The sequence below is a fragment of the Cnephaeus nilssonii genome, assembly GCF_951640355.1.
Source record: "Cnephaeus nilssonii genome assembly, chromosome: 2".
In the NCBI taxonomy this organism is placed as follows: domain Eukaryota; kingdom Metazoa; phylum Chordata; class Mammalia; order Chiroptera; family Vespertilionidae; genus Cnephaeus; species Cnephaeus nilssonii.
The window spans coordinates 11481605-11497385 of record NC_137073.1 but is presented as its reverse complement, the minus strand read 5'-3'; the positions used below and the strand labels follow the sequence as shown (position 1 = coordinate 11497385).

The 15781-nt window shown below is 56.0% G+C and overlaps 1 protein-coding gene and 1 pseudogene across 2 annotated transcripts; one reads left to right on the top strand and one right to left on the bottom strand.

Moving 5' to 3' along the window:
• Positions 1-252: 252 nt before the first annotated feature.
• LOC307110200 (large ribosomal subunit protein uL6-like) lies at positions 253-817 on the top strand (annotated as a pseudogene). Its single transcript has one exon. The product of its transcript is annotated as a large ribosomal subunit protein uL6-like (transcript).
• A 5590-nt stretch (positions 818-6407) lies between these two features.
• Positions 6408-12381, bottom strand: CD19 (CD19 molecule; the record flags this gene model as incomplete). The annotated part of the gene is made up of 15 exons (XM_079782566.1): positions 6408-6534; positions 6708-6809; positions 6908-7000; positions 7850-7906; positions 8017-8076; positions 8166-8234; positions 8320-8424; positions 8548-8667; positions 9041-9129; positions 9418-9466; positions 9733-9840; positions 10848-11144; positions 11274-11465; positions 11779-12033; positions 12294-12381. The coding sequence occupies 14 exons, from the start codon at positions 12379-12381 to the stop codon at positions 6718-6720; spliced, it is 1674 nt and encodes a 557-aa protein (XP_079638692.1). The 3' UTR covers positions 6408-6534; positions 6708-6717.
• Between the last annotated feature and the right edge of the window lie 3400 nt (positions 12382-15781).

Below are 15781 nucleotides of genomic sequence, written 5' to 3'. Positions count from 1 at the left end.
TCCGCTTACTTGAGGCATATTCATTGCTTATTTGGAAAACAAGATATAGATTTTGAAATTTTATCTTGGCCCTGACGGTAGCTCAATTGGTTACGTCTGGATACACCAAGGTTGCGGGTTCAATCCCTGGTCAGGGCACATACAAGAATCAACCAATGGATGCATAAATAAGTGGAGCCTCTCACTCTCTAAAATTAATAAATAAAAATTTTAAAAACAGGATGATGGCTCTTCGCCGCATCTACTGCGAGGATGAAGACCATTCTCAGCAATCAGACTGTCGACACCCCAGAAAATGTGGATGTCACCCTGCAGGGACGCACAGTGACTGTGCAGGGCCTCACAGGCACCCTGCGGAGGACTTCAGTCACATCGGTATAGAGCTCAGTCTCCCCGGAAAGAAAAAGAAGCGGCTCCATGTTGACAAATGGTGGGGAAATGGAAGGGAACTGGCTACCGTTCACACTACCTGCAGTCACGTACAGAACATGATCAAGGTGTTACCCTGAGCTTCCGTTACAGAATGAGCTCCGTGTACTCTCACTTCCCCATCAATGCCGTTATTCAGGAGAATGATTCTTTTGTTGAAATCAGAAATTTCTTGGGTGAAAAATACAAGGTTCGGATGAGGTCAGGTGTTGCTCGTTCAGTATCTCAGGCCCAGAAAGATGAGTTGATTCTCGAAGGAAATGACATTGAACTTGTATCAAATTCAGCTGCTTTGATTCAGCCAGCCACAAAGTTAAAAACAAGGATATCAGAAGAATTTTGGCTGGCATCTATGTTTCTGAAAAAGGAACAGTTCAGCAGGCTATGAATGAGTTCTAAGCTGTCCAGCTACAGGAACACCCAGGTGCCGAATGACTTGTCACACTCATTTGCAAGATTTTAAAGATGCAATAAAAGCCTCATGTTGGAAAAAAACAACAAAAACAGGATGATGGGTTGTACCTGTTTGGCTATGCAAAAGGTGAATGTCTTTCTGCCTTTGCAATCTCTTTCTTAGTGGGTTGCCTGTGATGTGCATCCATTCTGATTTAATGCTTATTTATTTATTTTTTAATGTTTTCTGTCTCTACTACATCTGCAGAGAGGGTTTCTGGGTTGGGAGAAGATTTTGTTTTCTCATTGTATTTCCCCAGAACCCACCAACAACATTGACACCCTAGAGGCTATATGTCCTCCACGTATCTACCTTACTCACAATTCCTGCACCACATGCATCCCAAACACAGCACACACACGCCTTCAACACGTCACATCTCCAATATCACCTCCGATTGCATGACCCCTGATACCTCACACCACACATCCCACACTACACTTCATAAATGATACCCACACAGCATACACTCAATACTACCTGCCTCTCCCACACATACTCTTCACAGAACATGTACTCCGCACACCCATCCAGGACGCAACCACCACTCACATCCTATCCCATCCACCTGATTCGCCACACTGATATCTCCCACTCAGATACCCCAACTTGGTCAGCCTACACCTCAAATCCTCTATGCAGATTCGCCCAGGCCCAGGCTAAAGGCACACATCCCAGCAGGTAGGACTGTTTCCCAGGAAATGAAGGTTCCAGGCTCTGGCAGAGGGGACACCAAGGACCTCCCACTCCCAGGAAACCGTCAGCCACTCTTTGCAGCCAGGCCAGAAAATAGGGATGGCACCTAAGCCCTTCTGCCAGCCTTGGGCCCTTCTGGGAGCCACTGCAAACGAGGGAAGCTGGGCATCACCCTAAGTGCCTGCAGCTTCCCCAGGTCACCTCCCTAAACCTTGCTGGAAGTGGCCCAGCCCCTGTTGTAAAACCAGGTCTTACTTCGCACGGGAAGTTGAGGAGCTCTGGGTATGGCTTCCTCCTGGGTAGAGACCTGCCTGGAAGGAAGCCCCAGTCTGAATGGTGTACGTGCCCTCTGGCTCCTGGCACACAGTAGGCCCTTAATAAATGCCAAATAATAATAATGATGGTTAAGCCCTGGGCCGGGTTAGCGCATCGTCCCAATATGCCACGGCTGTGGGTACAGTTCCTGGTCAGGGCACAGAAAGAACCAACCAATGAATGCATAAATAAGTGGAACAGTAAGTTGATGTTTCTCTCTCTCAATCTCTCTCCCTTCCTATAAATAAGTAAGTAAATAATGGTTACTGTCTGAGCACTTACTGTGCCGCTGCCGTGTGCTTTACAGCAGAGGCTCACTAAGGTAGCTGTAATGATCACCCCTATTTTACAGACCAGGAAACTGCAGCACGAAGAGCTTGGGTCACACAGCTAGAAAGGGGCTTTGAACTCAAAGTCTGATTCCAGCACCCAGGCTGGAGTGGGCACGTCTCTGTTCCTCAGCTGCCCCGAGACTTCCCTGGGTGGTGGAGCCCTCCGAGTGTCTCCATCCTCCGCACCCCGAATCTCAGGACTTTCCACAGACCTTCACCCACTCCTCCCTCCCTCATTTCCTGAGCTTCTGATCTTTGCCATCCCCTGGCTGGGTAGCCGGGACACAGAGAAGACACGGATTCACTCTCAAGAAGGCAGGATGGCCCCGGATGGTTTGGCTCAGTGGATAGAGCGTCGGACTGTGGACTGAAGGGTCCCAGGTTCGATTCCAGTCAAGGGCACATGCCCGGGTTGCAGGCTCGATCCCCAGTAGGGGGAGTGCAGGAGACAGCTCATCAATGATTCTCTCTCATTATTGATGTTTCTATCTCTCTCTCCCTCTCCCTTTCTCTCTGAAATCAATAAAAATATATATTTTTTTAAAATATATTTTATTGACTTTTTACAGAGAGGAAGAGAGAGGAATAGAGAGTTAGAAACATCGATCAGCTGCCTCTTGCACACCCCCTACTGGGGATGTGCCCACAACCAAGGTACATGCCCTTGACCGGAATCGAACCTGGGACCCTTGAGTCCGAAGGCCGACGCTCTATCCACTGAGCCAAACCGGTTTCGGCTAAAAATATATTTTTTAAAAAAAGAAGGCAGGATGTTTTCACCAGGAGTCACGTGCTCAAATGTATCAGGCACAGGCAGGAAACTTAAGGAACGAAGCAGCCCGGATGATAGGTAATAGGGAATGGCAAGGATTATGGCAATGTGGCAGAGCTTATTTTAGCTGAAGGGGAAGGTAAGGGTGTGACTGCTAAGCTAGATCTAAGATTTGGATTTTTTTATTTTTTACTTTTTGCCATGGGGACTGTGTTCAAGAGGTTCATGTGCCACCACCCACACTCCAAACATACACTACACAAAACATAAGGAGGAGTCGTGCTTTGTTTTTAAAGATAGTTGAGCTCTGCCCGGACGGTGTGGCTGAGTGGACCTATGAACCTGGAAGTTGAGGTTCAATTCCCCATCAGGGCACATGTCTGGGTGGTGGGCTCCATCCCCAGTGGGGGGCATGCAGGAGGCAGCTGATCAATGATTCTCTCTCATCATTGATGTTTCTCTTTCTCTCCCTCTCCCTTCCTCTCTGAAATCAATAAAAATATATTTAAAAAAATAAAAAGAGCCGAAACCGGTTTGGCTCAGTGGATAGAGCGTCAGCCTGTGGACTCAGGGGTCCCAGGTTCGATTCCGGTCAAGGGCATGTACCTTGGTTGCGGGCACATCCCCAGTAGGGGGTGTGCAAGAGGCAGCTGATCGATGTTTCTAACTCTCTATCCCTCTCTCTTCCTCTCTGTAAAAAATCAATAAAATATATTTAAAAAAAATAAAAAATAAAAAGAATGAAAAAATTAAAAAAAATAAGTAAAAATATATTTTTGTTGATTTTGCAGAGGAAGGGAAAGGGAGAGAGATAGAAACATCAATGATGAGAGAGAATCATTGATCTGCTGCCTCCTGCACGCCCCCCAGTGGGAATGGAGCCTGCAACCTGAGAATGTGCCCTTGACCAGAATTGAACCTGGGAACTCTTCAGTCCGAAGGTTGACGCTCTATCCACTGAGCCAAACTGTTCCACTTATTTATATATACATATATATATATATATATATATATATATATATATATATATATATATATATATATAAAAGATAGTTGAGCTCAAAAGCAAGACAGAATCTTCCTGATGCTAAAAATAAAGAAGGAAAGCAAAGCCACAATGGTGAGGGGGGATGAAGTCCAGCAGCCCTGGGGAAGCTGGGATCCCTAGGATGGAGTTTTCCACTCACATGGGAACAGAGGTCAAGGTGGAGGCCTGGGACAGCAGAGGGCTGAGGGTGAGTGCACTGCACAGGCTGAGAACTGAGAAGAGGCTGTCTCTTCCAGGCACAGAAGACAGAGAAAAAAGTCCGTGCACCTGCCTCGGGGTGCAACATGGGAGCAAGCCCCGTGGATGGGAACAGTCACGGCAGAAAATCAGAGTATGAACCTGGATTCAGACCAAACCTCGGGTGCAAAAACCGGCTCTGAGAAGCTCATGAATAAAATGGTCAAACCTGTGTAGCCTGTAAGACTGTGGCAGAAGCCAACGCAAGCTGGCCCCAGGGTGGCAGTGGGGCGCAGGGAACTCACGGGGCTCCTGCCGACAGGAAGCACAGAAGTCAAAGAAGCCTTCCACCGTGACACTGCCCTGGGAGCGTTCACCCCGTGTGCGGATAGCCAGGCCACGCCCCTTCCCTACCACTGTTCATAATTGGGGAAACTGAGGGCCATTGCGTTGAGGTATATTGCCTAAGGTCAGTTAGCAACTGATTACTTTCTCTGTACCTCAATCTTCTTAGCTGTATATTGACAATAATTTTAGCGTGCCTTCCTCACAGGCTGAGAACCGCTAGCAGGGTCGCCTAAGACCATCGGGAAACACAGATATTTGCATTACGATTCATAACAGTAGCAAAATTACAGTTATGAAGTAGCAACGAAAATAATTTGATGGTTGGGGGTCACCACAACATGAGGAACTGCATGAAAGGGTCGCGGCATTAGAAAGGTTGAGAACCGCTGTGGACCTAAGAGGTTATAGAGATGAAACGAGATGCTCCCATAAAGCACTTCTTAGAATAATGCCCGGCGCATAATAATAATGTTAAAGTAAGTTTTAAAGGGTCAGAGGCAAAGAAGGAATAGAGTCTCTTAAACAAAAATAGGATATTAGGAAGAAAGAACTGGTACATTAGGAAAAGTAGTTCTGGAATTAAAACTGTAGATACTGAAAAGTCTAGTCAGTCTTGCGAAGACATCGACACTTCCTAAGCGGACGAGGGCCTGGGCTTCGGAAGAGCACTGGAGCTGGGGAGACAGGCAGGAGACGGCTGATTCCACCCTCGCCTGAGAAGAGAATTGGGGTGTGGCGGAGCTTGCTACATAATGGTGTCAGGGCCCGGAGACTTTTAGTTCTGGAAGTCTTTTTGCTCGTGGTTTGTATCAGAAGTAGGCAGTTGATCAGGTGGTGGGCACAGTGGCTAGAATGGCGGCTAGATTTCTGGACTCGGACCCAGCTCTGTGGAGTGCTAGTTGTGTGACCTTAGACATGTTAGTTGACCCTTGGCACTCAGTTTCCCATCTGCAGAATTGCACCTAGGAGGGGAGAATGTCAAGATTGAGTATGGGCTCACCCAGCTGGCATAGCTCAGTGGTTGAGCGTCGACCTATGAACCAGGAGGTCACGGTTTGATTCCCACTCAGGGCACATGCCTGGGTTGTGGGTTCAAGCCCCAGTGTGGGGCGTGCAAGAGGCAGCCGATCAATGATTCTCTGTCATCATTGATGTTTCTATCTCTCTCCCCATCTCCCTTCCTCTCTGGAATCAGTAAAAATATATTTTTAAAAAGACTAAGTCTAGGCTCTGGAATCAGACTGCCAGAGTTCAGGTCCAGGCCCTGGCACTTACTAACTAGGCAAGCCTTGAGCATGTTATTTAGCTTCTCTGCCTCAGTTTCCTCATCTAGGAAATAGGGATGTTTGTGAAGATAAAATTAGCTAATATACATAAACACACGTATACCTAATACATACGTAAAATACGTGAAATACTTTAATACAATCCTGGCACATAAGTGCTCAATAACTTGGGGAGGTTACTGTAAAGATTAAATAATTGATGTGAGAACATAGTAGATGTTCAATAAACGCCAGTGATGGCTGCCAATTCCTGGATTGCTTCCTTTTCACTGCACACCCAGCATACAACTGCTGAATGAACAATGATTGAACAACTGATGGTGGGAATGGCAGGCAAGTAGGGGAGATGGTGTAGGCCAAGACACAGGAAGGAAAAGGCCCTGTTGTGCCCAAGATGCAGCTCTCCCTCTGCTACTGGATTTGAGAGAGGATGGGAATACACTGTCCTCACCTGCCCTTCCCCTCCCACACAAGGGCACTACATCACAGGATTGGAACAGCTCGTGGAGTTTATTGGGGCAGTGCAAACGGGACTGACGTTTCACTTGTGTACACACACACACACACACACACACACACACACACACACAGGTACACATATCCTGAGCAGCGTCGCTCGAGGTTGACATCATCTGCTTTGGGTCCCCAGATTTCCGTCAGGTGTGGGTCTCAGGAACCTGAGGAGGCCCAGGATATGCAGAAGAAACTGTGATGGGGAAGAGGCCAGGAGCCCTCCCCTTTCCCCCCAGGCCTTGGGAACCCTTTCTCCTCTCCCTCCCTGAGTGCCAGACCCCCACTTCCATCCCTGTCATCATCTCCCTCCTCCCATAGAGGGCAGTTCCCAGCTTACCTGAAGGGAATCAACGGGTGCTCCAGGCGCCCCTGTGGCTCCCTCCTCCGCATGCTGGTTCTGGCCCATCGGGATTGTCCATGTTCTCATAAGAATCTGCATCTGGTCAGGACCAGGAAGGAGGGAAGCACAGAGCTGGGAGGAGGCTGGGAGAGAGTCGGCCTCAGAGGACACCAGGGGACAGCAGGAGAAGTACCCACCTTCCTCATGATTGGGACCAGGCTGGGCCCGAAGGGAGCGGAGCTGGGGGGCTGCATACACGATCCCTCTCATATCCTCATAGGACTGGGACCCTGTGTGGGCAGGAGACGGGGAGCTGGAGGTCTGGGAGCCATGCTGGGGGTTTGGGGAAGGGAAGTGCAGCCCAAGATAATGAGGGGGCTTGCGGGGCAGGGAGAGGTGGAAGGCTTGACCCATGTTGTACTAGGAAGGAGTGATTAGGGGCAGCATCAGGTTCGGGGTCCTTGCTAATTTTAGGGTTCAGTCAGGTATGGGTTAGATTATGGTCATGGTCAGAGAAATAGTTAAGAACAGAATTAGAGCCCTAGCTGGTTTGGCTCAGTGGATAGAGCGTTGGTCTGAGGACTGAAGGGTCCCAGGTTCAATTCCGGCCAAGGGCACATGCCCAGGTTGCGGGCTCAATCCCCATTGTGGGGCGTACAGGAGGCAGCTGATCAATGATTCTCTCTCATCATTGATGTTTCTCTCTCTCTCTCCCTCTCCCTTCCTCTCTGAAATAAAAACAAAAACAAAAGAACCCACTTTTAAGTCGTTATGAAAAAAAAATTATACATATTTTAAAAAAAAAAGAACAGAATTGGAAAGAGTCCAAGTTAGAGTTATGAGGAGGTTATAGAGAGAACTGGGGTCAAAGCGAAGGTCTGCATTGGGGCTGAGGTGAGGTGGAGGTCAAAGTCCAGGCTGGGCTTGGCTTGGGATCAGGGTTGATGTTCATGGTTAGGGATGGGGCAAATACTGGAGTGGAGATTAGGGCTGGGGGAGGTGTTGAGGTTATAGGTAAGAGTCAAATCTAAGGTCAGGATTGGGCTTGGGTTTGGGGTCAAAGCAAAGTCAAGGTTCTGCCTGGAATTAGAGCTGAGACCAGGCCAACCCAATCTGGGCAGGTCCTAAGCATTTCTCACCAAGGGATGTTGCCTCCCGGCTGGGGTCCCAGGCAGTCCCAGGGGGGCTCAGGAAGTCTGAAGAAGGGAGACGGGAGTCACTATTGCTTCTGGCCTCCAAGCCACACACACCATCACCACCACCACCACTCACGCTCTCAGGAATGTGACCATCCTCACACACACACCTTTTGTCCTGGCCACTGGCTGGGCCAGCTCTTCCTCCTCGTTCTCATACAACTCAGATGCTGCAGGAAAAAAGAGAATTTCAGGGACCACTCCTGGCCTGTAGGAGCTCCATGGAGGTTTGGGAGGCTCCAGGAGGACCTCAAATTACCATTGGAGAAGGAGTCTTCTTCCTCAGGACCCAGGGCCCCGTCCTCAGGGTTCTCGTAGCCACTGCCATCTGGTGGAGAGGGAGAAGGGTCCAGCGAGGGTCCACAGCCCCCGCTGAGGAGGTGGGGGAGGCAGAGGGGGGCGGGCAGTCTTACCCTGGGAGAGCTGGTCCTGCTCCAGGTTGGAGTCATTCTCGTAGAACTGGGAGCCCCCCTCACTGTCCGGCTCCTCATAGGCCTCCCCTTCTTCTTCGTCTGGGCCTGGGATTTGGGGGTAGGGGTGGGAGCGAGTCACGGCCCCCTTTCTCCCGGGCCCCAGTTAACTATTCCTGCCACAGAGGACTCCGACACCCCCACATATGAGTAAAGACCCTGCACCATCACCAGCTGCCCGCGTCGGGCTCCGGGCCCCCGCGGCTCCGGCCTCCTGGACCTCGTTGTACGGGTTTCCTCCGTAGGACTGGACGGCGGCGGCCAGGCCTGCAGCCCACCGGTGGGAGCGTCCTGCGAGAGGGGCGGTGTGGGGTGCGGGGCGGGGGGGGGGGTGGAGAGACGTGGGCGTCAGGGCTAAGGTCTGCGGGCGGGGCGGCGGGAGAGGATGCTCAGGATTGGCGGGAGGGCTCCAAGGCTGCACCGGCTCCGAACCAGGGGCGTGGCCTCCCGTTCCCGGTGCGCGTCTGTTCTCGGAACCGAACTTCGGTCCGAGTCCTGGGGGCGGGCCTTGGTCCTCAGGGCGGGGCTCACCTCTGGCCGGGACGCCGCCCCCGGGGCGGGCTCTGTCCTGCCGGCGGGGCTCGGAGCTGGGGCGGGTGGGAGCTCCAGGGACTGCGGGGTGGGGAAGGGGGCCCTAGCCGGGTGACCCTGCCCGGCCTCCTACCCGTGCCCGCCGCGGGCGAGGAAAGGGAGAGCACGTTCCCGTACTGGCTGTGGGCCCCGTTGCCCGCGGGAGGCGTCACTTTGAAGAACCTGGAGGAGGAAGGGGGGGGGTGCGCTGGGCCTGGCCTGGAGGGGCCCGGGAGACACTCAGGGTGCAGGCCAGGCCCTCAGAGATTAGAAGGTGGTCCCAGCACAGCCTGCAGGGAGGGCTCTGGGGTCGCTCCAAGGCGGTCTTCCCAGGAGGGGTAGCGTTGGAGCTGGGCTTGGGAGGTGGGGCAGCAGAGATAACGGCGCCCTCCGCAGAGCAAACAGCAAGCGAAGCATTCAATGGAAGCGCAGGAGTGGGATTCTGGGGGGCGGGGGTACCCGCATTCTTACCTTCTGGTGGGGTCGGTCATTCGCTTTCTTTTCCTCCTCAGGGTCAGGGCTGGTGGGAGTTCATGGGAATGGTCAGAGGAAGAGCTCCTTGGCTGGGTGAAGGTTTTGGGGGTGCTGGGGAGGTCATTTGGGTCAAGGGAGGAGCTGGGAGTTCAAATTCCAAGGGGCTGGGGAAGTCTGGAGGGCACTTAGAGAAGGAGTGGGGGCAGGACTGTAACGGTGGGGAGGAGAGAGCCGGTGTAAGACTGGCCAGTGTGGGCTCCCCTGCGGGAGGTGGCGTGAGGGCTGGCAGATCCTTTGGGGGGCATGGCTCACCTCTTCGCAGATAGAGGAAGCCCGCCACCGAGCCCATGCAGAAGATCAGGTAAACCAAAGCGGCAACAGGGACTCTCCAGCCTCCAGCCTCCAGCAACCACTGCCGCGCTGCCGGGGGAAGGAGCTGTGAGACCAGGACCAGGGCTGGCATCTTGTTTCCCGGCCTCAAGACCCCAGAAGGCCATAAACCTGGGGGACAGGGCAAGACGCCGACCCTCGACGTCCCAAGCTACAAGGAGGGCTCTCCTCCTTCCCTCTGAAGCCCGGGACGGGGCCTCGGAGCCTGGCACAGGGCCTGGAGAAGCAGCGAGGAAGCAAACCCTGAAATGTTAGGCTCAAGGTGACGATGACCAGCTTCCTGCCGCAGGTCAGAACAGCCACAGGCAAAGTGGAGGCAGAGTTGAGTTCACAAAGTGGAAGGTGGGAGGCAGCAGGGGCTGAGGTAAATTTGGAGTGGAAGTTGGGATTGAGTTTGAGAATGGTTTAGGGTAGCATGGTCGGATTGTAGTAGGGAAGAACATGGGCAGAACATTGTGACAAATTTGATGGGTGAGGTAAGGCAAATGTGGGTGCCCGCATTCCTGGCTTGGGCATGTGGGCAAGTGGTAAATTCTTCACTTCCACAGGGCTGCCCAGGAGACTCTGCTTGGGGAACACACTGAGTTTCATTTTCTTGTACATGTTGAGCAACAGTGCCCGCGGGACATCCAATGGCAACTCCAGGAGACGGCTGGGTGTAGGCGTATGGAGCCTAGAAGCCAGTCACCAAGGCCTGGTGGTCTGAGGAGCCCAGAGAGTAAGGGGGGTCCAACAGGAAGAGTGTGTAGACAAGAAGGAGAGAGTGTAAACAGGGATGAGAAGGGGGCTCAGGACTCCAAAGGTGAGGAGTGGGGGAGGAAGGCTCTACCAACGCTGATGGGAAGGAGCAGCCAGGGCAGGAGGAGCCCCAGAAAAGCAGTATCTTGGAAGCAAGGAGGAGAGAGGTGGCGCCAGCGTTCAGCGTAGGGGTTGGGTCTCGGGCGCGGCTGTCCTAGCCAAGAGGAGCCAAGGTGGGCTGGCTTCCAGTTCTTCCCAGTAGCTCTGCACACAGGCCCCACAACTGGGAGAAACCCTACCTGACCGGGCAGTGACTTTCAGCTGCATCGCGACGACCGTCGTGTTGCCATGGTAACAATGATAGGTGCCAGCATCTCGAGCTGTGGCCTGATGCAGCCACAGAACAGCCCCTCCCCTGAGGGTGCCCGGGACCCACATCTCTCTGACGGGAGCCTCCTCGCTCAGGTTCAGGCTCAGCAATGAGATGTTGGGCTTTCCGGGGTGCACGTGGATCCAGGAGACGGGTCCTCTGGCCACAGAAGCAGAAGGCACCCCACAGGGCAGGCAGAGCGTGGAGCCAGGGCTCACTGTGAGGTCTGGGGCAAGGAGAGGCGAGGCCGGTGGAGGCCTTAGAGTCTCCTCCCCCACAAACCAACCCTCCAGTTCCCAATCGCCATCCTCCATCCCTGGCCCCCTCACTTCCTGGCCTTTCCCTAGCACCTCACCTTGGTTTGAACTGCCGTCAGGTGGGGCACATGCAGGGCCTTCCTCCCAAATCTCAGGGTGACCTTTGGCCCATACGTATAGCTGGGAGCTGGTGAGGCCATCAGAAGAGGGCCCGGGGTCCGGTGCGGACCTGTTCCCCGGGTCACAGCCTGGGTCATCCAGGTTTGAAGCCTTCCAACGGAACAGCTCCCCTGGGAAGAGACCCGGAACCAGATACAGAGACATCCAGGAGAGGCACCGAGACCCGAGACCCAGAAGGACACAAGTAAACAGAAACAAAGGCCCAGAGGGAGGCAGAGAAGCAGCGTCTCCGAGAGAAATGGGACAGAGAGACGCGGAGCAGTTCAGTGTGGAAGTCCAAAGCGGGAGGCATTTTCAGGAGCACCTACGACTGGCTTCCTGCTTGACCCTAGGCCTTCCAGCCCCACCCCTCCAGATCCTCCTCCTTCCACGCCGGGCTGCCCTCTTCTCATCCAGCCCTCCCTGCCCCACCCCAGACCTCACCGCTGCCGTTCACGCTGACTGCCCAGCCAGGCTGCCAGGCCTGCTCGGAAGGGGGCCCCTGTTGGCACAGGTAGAAGCCCCCCATCTCGTCAGAGATGTTGGAGATGAGCAGCAGGATGCCCAGGGGCCCCACCTGGATGCCCAGGCCTGGCAGCCCTCGGCTCTGGTTCCGCTGTGAGTGGCACGCCTGATACCAGGCCAGCTGATCGGGGGGATTATCGGAGGAAAGGCACGGCAGCACAGCACTGCCTCCCTCTGCGGAGAGAGAGCGGGGGTTGGGGGGGGGGGTCGCGGGGAGCAGCTAGCCCCCTTCACGCCTCACACTGGGTTACAAGCCCAATGACCCCATTCCCCACCGACTGGGAGCCCTGAGCCTTCAGCATCCTTCAGCCCTGGCCTGAATTTTACAATTAAGGAAATGGAGGCTCAGAGAGGGTAAGTTACTTGGCCAAGGGCATCCAGCCTGAACCCAGGTGTCCAGCCCTGGCCCCTCCATCTGTGCCCTTCGGTCATACCTGTAGCCTCCACCAGCTGTGATTTCTGCGGCCTGACTCCCACCGGGGTAAGGAAGAGGAGGAAGAAGAGGAGGAGAGGAGGTGGCATGGTGGCCAGACTCTCCGAGGCACCCAGCTTCCCCGCGCAGGGGATGCTGGGGCAAGTGGGGGGCTGCGGGGCACTGAACCATAGGTGTTTGCGGGGGCGGGTGGGCAGTCCCCTCCCCTCCCCTCCCCTCCCCTCCCCTCCGGGGAGGAAGGGGTGGTCACGCCTCAGGCCCCCTTCTCCGTGCACCTCTCCAGACCCACAAAAGTCCCCTCCTCCCGGCTACCCTGGCTTATTTCCATCCCAGCACTTACCACCAGTGAAGTGAAGTGATCTGGAGTCCATTTGCTCACTTTCTGTTCCCCCGACGAGAGGAAGCCCATTGCAGCACAGACGGCAGCATGGTGCCCTGAGCAGGGCTTGGCACACTGAAGGTGCCCAGTGAGTGTTTGTCGAATGAGTGGACCCAGTCTTAGGGGTCCCTCCTTCTTCCACTCCTCCCTCCTTCAACCTCAGGCTCTAAATCCATTTCCCTCCCCTCCCACCACCCCCCCCACACACACACACACACCTCATTTACTCACTCAACCAATACTTCTTGGGCCACCGTCACTTCTATACCACCAGCCTGTCACAGATATTTGGGATCTGGCAGGCCTGAGTTTGAATCCTCCGCCTCTACTACTTGGTTAAATTTCTTCGTCTGTCTAAGCCTCTTTCTTTCTCTGTAAACCGGAGGTAATGATAGTACTATTAAAGTGTGGTTTATGAAGGTTAAGCAGGACAACAGACACATGGCATCTTCAGCCCAGCACCCGGCTAATGGGGGACAGCATCAGCTAACGGCTGAGCTCAAGCCAGGCTGCCACCGTGGCTCCCTGCACCGGGCCTGCGCAGCGACCAGTGATCAACCCCCATGCTCCCCCAGTGCTTTCCTACGAAGCCCCTGCTTCAGTTACGGAAGGCACCCATTTAGAAATGAGGACACTGAGGCCCACAGAAGGGTAGGTGTTACCCCCCCCCCCCAGGTGTGCGTGTGAATGCCTATCGGTGTCTGCACGGCTGCAGTCACTCAGGGAAAGAGGCTGGGGACCCAGGAGACCTGCTTTCTCAGCGGCCGGTTCCCAGAGCCGCCTCACTGGGCTGTGGCTTCCTGTTTGCCTAGGGCAAACCCCAGGGGACCCCCCATCTGTCCGGGCCCCCACTTCCCTTTGGTGGCTGGCAGGGGGAAGAGTGGGCATTGGGGAATGAAGAGGGTGAGGAGGCAGGACTTTTGTTGTTTTTATGGCTTTTTTGTGTGTGTGTTTTTGCCTTTCATTCAACAGAATCTCTCTAATCCTGCCATTAGCTTCCCAGCTGCCTCAGGGGCAGAGTCTTGCTAGAGCATAACAGTCCTCTGCTTAGAACCTCGCAGTGGCTTCTCTCGACCTAAAAAACACTGGAATCATGCCCCCGAAGGACTGAGCGAGGCTGCCCCACCACCACTCCCCCCACCTCCACTCCCCCCCACCTCCCCTTCTACCCCACCTCCGCTCCCCCCACCTCCACTCCCCCCACCTCCACTCCCCCCCACCTCCACTCCCACCCCACCTCCACTCCCCCACCTCCACTCCCCCCCACCTCCACTCCCATCCCACCTCCACTCCCCCCACCTCCACTCCCCCCATCTCCACTCCCATCCCACCTCCTCCCCCCACCTCCACTGCCCCCACCTCCACTCCCCCCTACCTCCACTCCCCCCCACCTCCACTCCCCCCCCACCTTCACTCCCCCCACCTCCACTCCCCCCACCTCCACTCCCCCCCACCTCCACTCCCCCCACCTCCACTCCCCCCACCTCCACTCCCATCCCACCTCCTCCCCCCACCTCCTCCCCCCACCTCCACTCCCCCCACCTCCACTCCCCCCACCTCCACTCCCATCCCACCTCCACTCCCATCCCACCTCCACTGCCCCCACCTCCACTCCCCCCACCTCCACTCCCATCCCACCTCCTCCCCCCACCTCCACTGCCCCCACCTCCACTCCCCCCTACCTCCACTCCCCCCACCTCCACTCCCCCCCACCTCCACTCCCCCCCCCACCTTCACTCCCCCCACCTCCACTCCCCCCCCACCTTCACTCCCCCCACCTCCACTCCCCCCCACCTCCACTCCCCCCCACCTCCACTCCCCCCACCTCCACTCCCCCCACCTCCACTCCCCCCACCTCCACTCCCATCCCACCTCCTCCCCCCACCTCCACTCCCATCCCACCTCCACTCCCATCCCACCTCCACTGCCCCCACCTCCACTCCCCCCACCTCCACTCCCATCCCACCTCCTCCCCCCACCTCCACTCCCCCCCACCTCCACTCCCCCCTACCTCCACTCCCCCCCACCTCCACTCCCCCCCCACCTTCACTCCCCCCACCTCCACTCCCCCCACCTCCACTCCCACCCCACCTCCACTCCCCCCACCTCCACTCCCCCACCTCCACTCCCCCACCTCCACTCCCACCCCACCTCCACTCCCCCACCTCCACTCCCCCCACCTCCACTCCCCCCACCTCCACTCCCCCCACCTCCACTCCCCCACCTCCACTCCCCCCCACCTCCACTCCCCCACCTCCACTCCCCCCACCTCCACTCCCCCCACCTCCACTCCCCCCCACCTCCACTCCCCCACCTCCACTCCCCCCAACCTCCACTCCCATCCCACCTCCACTCCCCCACCTCCACTCCCATCCCACCTCCACTCCCCCACCTCCTCCCCCCACCTTCGCTCCCCCCCACCTCCGCTCCCCCCACCTCCACTCCCCCCACCTCCGCTCCCCCCACCTCCGCTCCCCCCACCTCCACTTCTACCCCACCTCCCCTTCCCCCCACCTCCACTCCCCCCACCTCCACTCCCCCCACCTCCCTCCCCCCACCTCCACTCCCCCACCTCCGCTCCCCCCCACCTCCGCTCCCCCCACCTCCGCTCCCCCCACCTCCGCTTCCCCCACCTCCGCTTCCCCCCACCTCCACTCCCCCCACCTCCACTCCCCCCACCTCCACTCCCCCACCTCCACTCCCACCCCACCTCCACTCCCCCACCTCCACTCCCCCCCACTTCCACCCCACTTCCACCCCACCTCTGCTTCCCCCCCACCTTCACTTCCACCCCACCTCCACTCCCCCCACCCTCACTCCCCCCACCCCCACTTCCCCCACCTCCACTCCCCCCCACCTCCACTCCCCCCACCTCCACCCCCACCACCTCCACTTCCACCCCACCTCCACCCTCTGCCCCTCTGAACAGCTCCTTCCCATCATTCAGTCTCAGTTCAAGTGTGGCTTTCTCTGAGAGGCTGACCCTGACCCTGTGTGTTTCCTTCCCGGCATTCACCCCCATCCCAAAGTGTGCTTGTTCGTCTTCTCACGGCCTCCTGCCCCGGCATGCCCCTCTTCCACGTCAGGGATCTTTACTGTCTTGTTCACTG